The 12,643-nt window shown below is 40.8% G+C and overlaps 1 protein-coding gene across 1 annotated transcript; it reads left to right on the top strand.

Annotated features, from left to right (window-relative positions):
• Positions 1 to 7,667: 7,667 nt before the first annotated feature.
• On the top strand, positions 7,668 to 11,589 carry S100P (S100 calcium binding protein P). The gene is made up of 2 exons (XM_032686118.1): positions 7,668 to 7,978; positions 11,306 to 11,589. The coding sequence occupies exons 1-2, from the start codon at positions 7,841 to 7,843 to the stop codon at positions 11,453 to 11,455; spliced, it is 288 nt and encodes a 95-aa protein (XP_032542009.1). The 5' UTR covers positions 7,668 to 7,840; the 3' UTR covers positions 11,456 to 11,589.
• Positions 11,590 to 12,643: the final 1,054 nt, after the last annotated feature.

The raw sequence follows: 12,643 nt of genomic DNA, 5'->3' as shown, positions 1-12,643 counted from the left end.
GTCCTGAAACTTATTATTACAGATGAAACACCATCATGTACTATATTCCTTTGAGGCTCACAAACGGGACTCTGGATTTCCACAACCCCTGTAACTTTGTCCCCTACACAGGAAAGTCATAATCAGTAAAAGGATGGTGACCTTCAGCCCAGCTCTCTGTTCAAGGAAGCTCTCAGTTATGCACCAGAGCTGTAAGCGGGTGTAGTGAATTTTGGTCTTTCTCTCTATTGCTGTTTATTTCTCTATTTAATCACAATGAGATGTACAGTGTTCAAGAAATTGTTAAAGGAAACCACTAAATTAAGAAATTGCCACTAAACCACAGTTTAATAGTCTCCAAGTCATATTTTCATTGCATTGTTGATTACATGTGGTTCCTAACAGCAAAGAATGCTGCCTTTTTAACAGCTGTTCACATTTTGTGTGTTAACATGGTCATTTCCCACATCTGGCAGTCGAAGACTACACCCAATTTATCATGACCTGTTTTTATCTGTGGCTGACAGTGGCTATGAGCCAGCAGAGTATTTTTAGTGCTCCCACTTTTGACACCTATGCATCAAATATATTATCTTCTCTGCTTCTGTACCACTTGGGAAGCAATAAACCCTTCTGTTCTTTTCTTCTTCATGGTTGCTTTGTTATCTTTAAAGCAAAAGAGAGTTCTGTAATTAACCTCAGTGTCATATTCTAGCATCCAGTATGATCTCAGTTTTAACTGTCTGTTTAACTGATGAGTATATAATGAGCACATCTGTCTAATAATAGAACTTGAAGAGAGTCCTGGGCTTTTGCTTTTAGCCAATTTTGTTGTTATTCCCTTTTGAACAGGCTGATGCAAAATGATGTTCCTTCTGGTTTAAATCTGAGGTTCAAAAGTCCTGTGTTAAGCAGAGACTAAAACACACTGGTTTAGGAGCAGGGACTGGCACAATTGACTGTAAATCCTTTTATGTGTTCTGTGCTTTTAATGTCTCATCAATGTACTGGCTTAGTCATATTGCAACCAAAGGAGGCTCCCTCTCTGTCACACGCACAACCCTGGTTTGGAAAGCCAGTATAGTCAACGTGAGGCCTTACAGCCCTGAACTCTCTCTCTTCCTAATCCATTGCAAAATCAGCCAAGGAGTTGCATCTTGGGGTAATCTACCTAGCACTTAGGCAGTTAGTCTTAGCAACTGGGTACTTTTGTTCCAAGCCCTGGGTTGGGGTTCTTTCCTCTCATAGTATCTGCGGGAGAAGAGTACAGAGCAGGTATTCCTGGCCCCATTACACCAAGGATCCATAGTAGCAGCAGGACAATGGGCTGCCCAAACAATGTATTGGCAAAATAGCCCTGTTTGTGTGTGGCACTGTGACTGATGTTCCGTGCCTGATAACGGTGCTGCAGAACAGCAGAGACGTCGTTGTGGTTTAACTGCTGCTGGCAATGGAGCACCACGGAGACACACTCACTCCTGCCTCTCTTGGCAGTTACAACGAGGGCGGCGGCCAGAGGGCATTTTATTATCATTGCTTTTAGTAAGTGATCTTCGTTCATTACTTTGTTAAACAGGCAACTGCAAATACAACTGACAAACAAATTGCAGATCAAAAGAGCATTAACTAAGTTCTATAACAAAGAGAAAGGACAGGGTGATCATATGTAACATGCTTCTTGTTTTCTACGAATGGAGTCACTGTCTCTGGAGGTATTTAAGAAGAGACTGGTTGTGGCACTTAGTGCCATGATCTAGTAGACAAAGTGGTGGTGGGTCAAAGGTTTGACTCGATGAGCTCAGAGGTCTTTTCCACCTACTTGATTCTGTGATTCTGTGAAATCCTGAGATGGGGTAAAGGATTTTAATGAACTGCTAGATTTTAGTAACAGGGCTTTGGCTGAATTGCGCTGGTCTGGTGGTGGGTGGCTGGTGGATATTGTTGGCTAATACAATGTGACAACAATTAATTCCTCGTGCTTTTTCCAGAGCAGAACCTGTTGGCAAGGCTTGGCAGCATCTTATACAGCCCAAGCTGCTCTTATCAAACTTAGTTCATAAATCTGTCTCAGGAAGTATTCAGCTCCACAGAGGTGGAGTATGAAAAGGGTAAGGCAGATGGGGAGCAAGTGCAGCATCTAAGTATTATTAATTAACTTAAACCAGCCAGAGATTAGAGGTATAACTAAATAATTTAGGGGTTCAAAATCATAACAAGGAACTGGGCCTGTCAGGTAACTCTGCTCTGAAATGCTGTATGTTCCTGCTAATGTGCTTGTCTTGTCATAAATGTGAATGCCCAGCTCCACAAACCAGGAATGCCGAATCTGTGTGCTGCCCGGCCTTTCACAGTTGTGGTCCATGGTTAGGACTTCTGATACTACTGTGGAAATAAATCATGAAAGCAAGTAATAGGTCTTGCTCCCTTTTTACTTAGGGCTTTTAATGCTGAAGAGTGGAAAAAAAAGCCATAAACTTCTCTAAGGAAGACGGCAGAAAAAGGTCACGTAGCAGGATGACAGACACTCCAAAAATACTAAAATTATTTTGTTTGCCTCAGATAGGAAAACTCTGCTTTGTCGGTTTAGCAGCTGTACAACATTATATTTACCATTTCAGTTTCTTTCTAAATACATACTAACTTAACCAAAAAGACTCTAGATCTAATCTCAAATGGGAGCTGCTATCAAGCAAGAACGAAATGGAAAAAGTAGTTACCATTTCATTCAAACCAATTGCCTCTGGGCAGAAAAAATTGCAACTGCTTTCTCACCTTGCCTTCAGATCTTGTGTGGTGGCAAAATTGTGTGAGCAGTGGGCCTGGGCACTGAGCATGAGGAACTCAGACAGATGCAGGTTATTTCTGAGACACCATAACCAATGTCCTGTCACACTAATGGCTCCTCTATTAAATACACATAGTAGGCAGTCCATCTAGGTAGATATAATCACATTTAAAAGATAAATTTTGGCCAAAGTAATCCAACTCCTACATTTGTATTCATGACCACATTTCCTCAACACAGTCATGCATCCTCTCTCCTAGGTGGGAGTCCATTCATGGTTGGGTTCCTCTCCCCAAGGTGAGGACTCTCCCAGATCTCTGCATATCATTTTTTATTTCTCTGTTTGTTGAAGGCCTTCTCTTTTTCTGGTAAGTGAAGTCTGAAGTTAAATGGTCTGTTACAAAAGCATGCTCTGGTTCTCATTTCCCACCCCCCCTTTCAGTATTTCTGAGCCCAGCATTAGAGCAGCGTTGCTGCCCCGTTAACAGTGACAGAACAATGTCACTCTTTGCCTGCTGAAAAATCCCCACTGCTTATCAGTTGCACTACACCCTGTGATTGCTTTCTGGAAGCCAAAAGCAGCCAGTTCTGTAAAATATGTGTGCCTGGGGAACTTCCACTCCATAAAATTGCCTTGTAAATCTTCCTGGTGGCATACATGGATATCAGCTCACTTTACACACAGTTCTGCAATAGCAGGCCAGCCCTGTCCATATCTTCAACGTATACATAAATTAATATTTGAAAATGAAAAAAAAAAGTTTTTTAATGGGGAATGCAGAGGTTTTTTTCTTGATGTGTTGCCTGTGTGGACGCTCAACACAAGACAACTTTCTCTTAGGGATTCCTTCCCTCTGAGAAAATGTTTTTTACAATGAAAGAAAAAGAGTATTGCTTAGTTTATGACAGGTTAACATGACCAAAATGTTCCTCTCTGTGTACAGAAGCCTCTTGAAAGCTTCCTTGAAATTGGCTTAGTCATTTTTACACGTCCTTACCTCTCTCTAGCAAATAGGATCTTCCTTTAAAAGGTTCACTCAGTCTGTTTTAAAGGTTACAAAACAACCATTCTCCCTCACAGCTCTTCCTGATCTTTTCTGATTTTTTGTCTCTTTTTTTCTTTTTCTTTTCTTTTTTCTTTTTTTTTGTTCCTGTTCTTTCTGACCATGCCATAGACCAACTTTTTACTATGCTCACCACAGCTCAACATGATTGCCTGACAGCTGAATGGGATTTTATGTGAGTGTTAAAGTAGAGCAAATGACAGGCTGCTTGTGTGAGACTGGATGAGGAAACACATACTTAGAAATCATGACTACAGCACTTGTGTGGACAACATTCAGTTACCTTAGAATGTGACCTCTTTTTATGTCATTACATTTTTTAAAAAAAGGTAGTCTTAGAAGCCTTAATATCAAGAACCTTAAAACTGAAGTATAAAAAAACATGTAAAGAATAGCATCCAGGAAATTATTCAATCGAGGATTGAAAACTAGACAGAGGTATTTACACTGCAAATATTAATTGATTGGCTGTAAAATATTCATTGATTTTACAGTCTAATATGGCTATGTCTCATGCACTAATAAATGTGTTTGATTAGAGTCAATATGCAATGATGAAAGTGTGTCTCCCGTGGCATGGTTTTGCCAGACAACAGTGTCATTACCTCAGCTCTCAACTCAGAAAGTCACACAGCCAGTTAGCTGACCTTACCTGCCTTTAAACTTCATTTAAATAGTATGTGAGCTTATTAATTGAATTTTTAAAATATATTTTAAGGATATTTTGGGTAGTAAATGATAATAAAACAATGTCAACCTGTATGTCTGTAATTAACAGAACGTGTCCAGGGTGTCACTGAACATCACACTGTGCTTGTATGAGCTCCTCTTCTGTCTGTGCCTCACCACCACCTGTTTAGTTGGATCTTTCTTACTGTTTTGCAAAGGAATGTAGTAATTGCCTTATTTGCTCATAGACATAAATAAATTCATCGCGTATTGCAGAAATGAAATGACCTTTAAAAACCATTAACCAGACTTAGAGCAAGTTTTCGGAAGGCATGCAAAGTAATAAATTGTGTTGATACTCTAAGTTCAACAAGCTATCCAGGACACTGGAAATACGAGGGTTTTGATAACTTTTTCTCAATATGGAACATGCAGTGTTTTTTTATGGTTCAGATGTTACCCTCTTGCTAAGAGAAGAATAAAGTGGTTTTCATTCTGCTGCCAACAAACAAGAAAATAGTGAGTTTATCATTTCGGGTTGTGTTTTCTTCTTCATGTGCTTCTTCCATCCAAATATGTAACAGATTTGTGGAAATTGTCAAAAAGTCCCTTTTTGACAATTGCAGCTATCCCATTTCACCTATTCAGCTGGCAGTGACACAAATGGCTCTTTACAGTAGATCTGATAAATCTATTTATTCAGACTTTTCCAAAACAGTCACTGCTGCAAAAAGCATGGGATAAAATCTATTCTCTAAGAGAACATCAGCACGAAGTCACACAAATCTCATGTAAGCCTGAATATCTGACCAAATGCCATATCTGAATGGGTTTTGTAAATTATGTGTGTGACAGTCCACATTTGTATCACATAAATAATTTAAACTTTTGGTCCAAATTAGGAATAACAAGACCTAATTCTGTATAAACCCTTAGTAAATACTCATCCAAGTTGTTGCCTATACCATTCTTCAAAGAAAAGAACCTGAAAGAAGCAAATAATGGGTATTGTTTACATTAAAACAATAATATAAAATTTAAATTTTATATAAATAAGCCCACAGAAAATGGTTTATCTCACTGGGAAGCTGGACAGATGGGTTGGCATCAAAACATTGCCTGCTTTCCTGTGTGGGCCTCATATTTGTATTCTTTGGTTTTGCAAACAGTTGTAATAGTCTGTGTTGTGTGCACAGAGCTGCTATTTTTAATAACAAATCATAAGAAAATATTTAAACAATACAGAAAGTGTGAACTGAAAACTCTGAGCAGCACTGATGTGTGTGCATGGGCATGAATACAAATATGACACATTAAAAATAAAGGAAGTCAACCAGGCAGTGCTACCATGGTGACCTTTCAGTTTGTAGAAATTCAAGCCCAGTGGCTTATTTCGTGTTTTAGCACTTTTGCAGCCATATTCTCAAAACTTGTGAGTCACCTGTGTTTGCAGAGGAAAATGGGTCGAGGATACCTTTTCTCCCAGGTTATGTGGCAAAGGTGTGGACATACTGACATATCCTGTTGACTGAAGCTGTTCTCCCTCTCTGCATTTTAGGGCACTTTTCCTCCCTTACAACTTAAACTGATGTTCATGATTCAAAGTGTTGAGAAGCTGGGAAGTAAACATTTTATTTTGTTAGTTTTTCCTTTAGAGGGAGGAATTGATTTTTCTTTACTGTCTTGTTTAACATTCATTTTACAGATACGTGTCAGAAAAGGACAAAGAAAAGTTTCTGGCACTTGACACCTGGTGCAAACACCAGATGATGTTCATAGCTAACAAGTTTGCTCTCTCCTTGTTCCTTCTAAAGAAACCCCACAGGTTTCAAGATGCACTTAAATGTAAAAACTTCAAAGTTTACTTAAAACCCTTACCCCTGTAACGCAAATCAGTTGCAACTATGTTATGAGGTTGAAGTCACGGAAACAAATAGTTCTCATGAACTGTTTAAATAAAGCACACAGCTTAAGATGCTGCTTTGATTTTTTTGGAAATGCAAAATCTCTTGTTGGAAAATGTAAGACAGAAAATCATGGGGGTTTTGTTTCAGAAAGGTTCTAGGTTTCCATGTACAAGTGATACACAGTCTTGCTCTGAGATGTTGTTGATATTACAGGACAGATTTTGCCTGGGAAACAGGTGGCTATAGGCATTTGGGAGAAAAGAGGTTAATTTTAAAAAATTTTCTTAATCAAAAACCAATTTTCACTAACTTGTCTATAGCATATCATGAGTGGAAAGTTATCTTCAAGCATGCAGAGGTATGTCCAAAGACATCCAAACTCAGGTTTAATCAGCTGATCAGCTCCCACCACCTGAGCTCGCACTGTGGGGGTTCTGCCCAGCTCCCAGGGCAGCCCCTCAAACTGCTCTAGTCTGAGTAGATGTTAGTCCAGTGTGTTTGGTGTGTAATGATGGGGGACCACAATTTACAAGCAAATCACAAAGTTCATCAGTCACAGAGAACCACAGCACTTGAGAGTGACCTTTTTTTTTCACTACAAGATGTTGTAAAATTTGATGCTGCATAGGCTAAATAACAAGTTATTTTACTGCAGATGAAAATGGATTTTGATGCTGGTTCTTTGCTCAAGTATCAGATTTATTGCTTCAGTTATCTTCACCTGAGCAAGTTCTTTGTGAAGGGGCTCTGCAAAACTCCCTTTGCTGGTCCTGTAGAGATTCTGGTTCATAAAACCTGTTTGAGACATCCACTGAGGACTGAGTACAAGCCTAGGGGGACTATGTTAGCTGTCTGCAGGGCAGACCTCTACTTTGATCCAGAGAATCTCATCCCAAGTGTGTGCTAGTGAGCCATCTAGTCTGTAACGAGCTCCTCTGCATGGCAGAGGGGGCAGTCTGTGTCTGCAGCCCCTCACAGAGTCCCTAACTGTGGTAGCGAAGGAGAGGTGAGATCTCCTCCTCCTGCTGAGCAGGCTGGCACATGCTGTGCCAAAGCTGGGCTACCAACCTGCTGCTCCCATGGGCATATCAGAAAGAACAAATCTTGAGCAAACAGCCAATAACAAAATCTGATTTTCGTTTGTTAGTCACACTGTGTATCTTGAAGGAGAGGCTGGTTTCTACTGGTGAGCAACTGGTTGTGCCAGTCACACCAGGGTGATAAAACTTGAGTTTTGCATAGCTGTGAGCACTGAGGTGTGTACTCCAGGCGGTGCTCAGATATGGATGTTTGCCAAAGGGTAACTGTCCCTCTGGTGTGTGACTGTTCATTGGATGGGACAGTTGCTTAAAGAACCCCAAACTCAGACCAGTCTCCATCCTCTGAGAGAGCCCTGACTGAGCCTGTTCAGGAGAAAGCCACGCTCCAGCAACAACATGTCTCAGCTGGAAACTGCAATGGGAATGATCATAGCTGTCTTTGACAACTATGCAAGGACTGATGGCAACAGGCAAACCCTCAGCAAAGCAGAACTAAAGACTCTCCTGGAAAAAGAGCTCCCAAACTTCCTTGCGGTAAGAGAACAGCATTGTTTCTGTGTAGCAGGTGCAAGAGCTGCCTGCAGGCACAGTTTTCAGTACATTATCAGGGAAATTGCATCCAGAAATATGCAATGGTTTGTAGGAAAATGTAAAATAAAAAAGATGCCTTGCACATACTGTGTAAAACTGATTCTAATATTTAGGGCCATTCTCTGTTTGCTAAATTCATCATTTGAGCTATCAGGACAATGGATTGAATTTCAACTTCAGAATTCACCTACTACTTCTATGGTTCTGGATTTATCAGCTCACATCATGTCACAACTGCTGTGAAGGTGGTTGTGTTGTCAGCAGTTGAAGATCTTGATTACAGATGGGGAATCTCTCTAAATATTTGTACACTTACCTTCTCCAGGTATTTATACTACATACAGAGTATGCTCACCAAAATGATGCATAAACCAGAACAACAGATGAATTCAGAGCAGAGTGTTTGGCATTTGTCTTTAATAGCAAAAGAAAGACCTGAAAATATATTTTGCAACATAGATTTTTATGTGATGATCAGGTACATTTAAGGAGGTATTCAAGATACTTAATATGTTATAGTAAAAGTTTTAGCTGCCAGGGAGACAAAATGCTTTCCATTTTTAATTGTTTTGTATTTGCTTCCCTTCACTAAAAATCCAGAACATACTTTTAATGTTCTTTTTCTTTCCACATCAGAGTAATGTTTCTCTGTCTGTGCATTTATTGTTCTTAATGACAAAAGTCTAGAACCAAGTGGTCCATGTGTGGCTCCCACTTCTTGTATCCAGAATAATTCAGGTTTTTAATAACTATTTCAGGGCACTGCAGCCAGGGTGCTTGACATAATTTAGTGTCTTTCCATACAAGCTATATGAATTCACTGCATGAAATCCATGGCTACTGGATTTATATCTCACAAACGAAACAGAGGTGCAATATTCAGAATAAGCACCTGGGTAGCTCAGGGGAAATAGATTAAAATGTTCCTGAAAAAGCTGTATAAAACAGATCAGTGCTTCTGACCCAACAGCATCATAGAAGTGTCCAGCTCCTGAGCACAGAGCTGTGTGTTTCCCATAGCACTCCCGGGTAAAGAGAAACAAAACCAACAACAAAACCACAGTTCTAAGAGGGCATGGAAATCCCCCAGACACTCAATATTTGGTCTAAATAAAGTTGGGAAGCCACTATACTAGATACCTACCAAATGGAGCGATGCTCAAAGGTCTCTCCTGACTGTGTTTACTGGCCAGGCACCACTTTTTCCAGCCTACAGAGCCAGCTTTTACTGGCTCTACTTATTTCCTGCAACTGCTGCAAAAACTGGAATTCTCAAGGAAGATAATTAGCTAGAGGTCCTCTTATGTTCTAGTCTCCATCTTCCTTTCCTGCTTTACCTATTCTAGAAAAAAACCAGCACTTTTATGCCCCTACTTCAAATAAATTTAGACCAACAATGTCCTGCTGTCCTTCCAGACAGGTAACTGCAACAAAAAAACATAAAACATAAGTCTGACTTCAGAAAAAAAACTTCTACCTGCATTTTCCTGAAATTTATATCCATATTTTTTTATTTGCAAGAAATTCTGGGAAACAATGTTTTTAAAATGCTCATGTATACTTTTAGCCTTAGAACTGGTTATAGCTGACACAGCTCACAACTGTCTGGAAAGGTCTTGAATCAATCAGAGGCAGAAATACCACAAGACTGAAGGAAGTTATAAAGAGTTTCCAAAAAACAATTCCCACTTGTGCATTTCAGAAGTAATTCAGAGGCTAAAACTAGTTCATGTATTTCACTTTTAAAATTAAAACTCATTTTAATTTACAAAATGAAAAGGAATAAAAACTTCCAGACACACTCATCAGTCAAATCTAGAGAACTGGTTCAATTTTTAGTGATTTTAAAGGCGCATGTATTTAAAGTGAAATTACAGAATGAGAAATTTAGTTAACTAGAACATGATCAAGAATTGCCTTCAGATTTAAATTAAGGTAGTAAATATTTTAAACTTGCAGAAATTTTCCAAAATGTTATGTAATTTCTTTCTAGTATAATATCAGATTTATTTTTTGTTTATCTTCAACAAAGTCCAAACGGTTGTTTCCTAGGTTAGATAGGTCTGTACTGCCACCTCCTGTTTATTTTTAAAACTGCGCTTCTGAAAATCCCTGGAGATAATCCCTGCTAGGACTCAGGCTGAAAAGCACTCCTCTTAGCTACTTTAGCAAATATCTTTTTTTTTTTTTTCAGTAAATTTTGGCAAAATAAAAACAAAAACCCCAAAACTTAGAAAAAGATTACTCTGCTATTTTTTACTGCGGTAGCTGAAGCTCAGCATCCCACTGGCTTCAGGAGGCACCTTCCCAGCCACCAGCTCCTGCGGCAGGACTTGAAGCACTTTTGAGGCTGTTTGTACCTTTTCTGGGGTGAAGCTTAAATTTGGCATTTGCCCCAGGAAAGCATCATTTCACAAAACCACAAACTGCCTGAGCTCCAGCTGAGCCTCTCCAAGGGGGCAGATGGGGAACGCACGGCATTTAATTCATCTGGGTGATGTCCTCAGGGCTTTGTGTCACACAGCTTTAATCATGATGAATGTGGTTTTAGATGTAGAAAACATGTCTCTCCATGACTGCAGCTCTCAGGTGTAACAAACCCAGGGAGCACGTGTTTCCCCGTGCAGAGGATGGGAAGACTTGAGACTGTGCCTGTGCCCTGAAGATGGTGGGACTCATGTCTGGTCCTCCTGTCACCCAAAGTTCCCAACTTGGGCCTGAAGCCATCAGTGCCCTGAGTTCCTATGGGAAGGATGTGTGTTTCAGGCAGCAGGAGGAGGAGATGTGCAGCTCCCACCAAGATGGGCAGGCAGAGGTAGAGCAGTCCCACATGGTCCCACATCCTGTGCTGGGTGCTGAGCAGTTGCCTCAGCCAAGCACAGTGTGAAGGAACTCATGGCTCTATATCTGGAACTATAATGCACAAAACAAGTAAAGAGAAAGAAAAAAAGGTCTCACTAGCAGAAAACATGATAACCTGATGTTCTGGGTAGGCTGATGGCAGGGCTGCAGGCAGGAACCTTTACACCTCCAGCACACCTCCAGCACACATCCACCTCCCAGGCAACTCTATCATGATTCCCAACAGAAAGGTACCAAAGGTACCACGTTTCTGAGCTGGTACCAGCCTCATGCTCCATGGGGTCCCCCCCCCCCCACCTCAGCAAGGGCCCAGAGCCCCACTAGGGACCTTATTTGGGGTGTGGGTAGAGATACTGCTTCATTAGGGTTGTGCCTCCTCTCACCTCAACCTGCTCTTTTCTTTTGCAGTCAGGGAAGGACAAGGATGCTATTGATAGAGTCTTCAAGAACCTGGATGAAAATGGAGATTCCCAAGTGGACTTCAAAGAATTTGTCCTCTTTGTGGCAGCTCTGACTTGTTGCTGTCATAAATATTTCGAGCAGAATGCAGCCAAATAGTTGACAAACTGCTCACAGAAGCTGTCTTTGCCTGTGCTCCATATGCTAGTGGTATGGATCCCTTCACTCCTTCCATGTACTGCCATGAAGTTTGCAAGCATGCTAGGCTGTAAAAATAAACTCTACTGTGCTTACATCCCTGTCCTGAATGTTAATTCCTCCTCATTTGTGGAACAGCTTGGGTTTAGTGGCTCCCACTAACTCACATGGAGTAGTTTCTCTCTTTCTCTGCTTTTTAAAATTCTATTCTTAGCCAAAAGGCTCAGTATTCATCCCAGTGCAGAGGCTGCACGAGGGTGAAGGCTGCTGGAGCCTTGGATTAGCTGGAGGCTGCTTTTATACATCAGCATCTCTGGGATGCAGCCACCAGGCTTCCACTGACAGACTGCAGCCCAAATCCACACCTGTGCCACCACAGCTGTACAGGACGGGTGTCACTGGTGCTGCCTCGGGCCTGTTTGGTACCCTCAGCTGCATGGTGGTTCCAGGGCTGCCTCGTAGGCTCCTTCTCAGTTCAAACAACAAAACGAACCCAAACACCTTTTTTTTTCAGCACTGGGGATTCTGTGCAGTTTTGTGTGCTGGTGAACCATCTCACCCAGCTCATATAGAGTTACTTCCTATGACGCCATAAGACTTTTATACCAATATATTGGCATTACTTTAGTATTGGCAATGTAGGTAGGGTTGTACACTACAACCATTTTATTTTAAATAAATTTAAATATCCTCCCAAATAGTGTGCCATATTGTTTTTGCCTGAAGCAAGACTAATGTCAGCAATTATTGCTTCTTTACCTGAAAAATGTCTGTGTGGAGAACTGTAAGAGTTTGCTTTCAGAGGAGCAGGCAACAGGCATCAGCTGGAACTCTGCAGCTGGAACAAGACTGACTCAATCTGTAGTTTGAAGGAGGTGAGCATCCCACTGCAAACTGCAAAAACATCAAACTTAGTTTCTTTTTGTCCTGTTTGGTGCTATTCCTATCCTATACCAAAAACCAAGTCTTTACCTGTCTTACTGCACATGCTGTGCAGGTAGAGCTATAACCAGCTCTGGCTGGAGGCTCTGTGAGATCATGCAACACACCAAAGGCAGGAAGAACAGTTTTATAAGTGTAGAGCACTGCTTTAACTGCAAAAACATTTTCCTCTTCCTGCTGGAGCCTGGTACAATGTGCTGACTGACA

This window comes from Chiroxiphia lanceolata, chromosome 4, assembly GCF_009829145.1.
Source record: "Chiroxiphia lanceolata isolate bChiLan1 chromosome 4, bChiLan1.pri, whole genome shotgun sequence".
Lineage (NCBI taxonomy): Eukaryota > Metazoa > Chordata > Aves > Passeriformes > Pipridae > Chiroxiphia > Chiroxiphia lanceolata.
The sequence above is the reverse complement of the archived record's forward strand: the minus strand, read 5'-3'. Positions and strand labels throughout refer to the sequence as shown.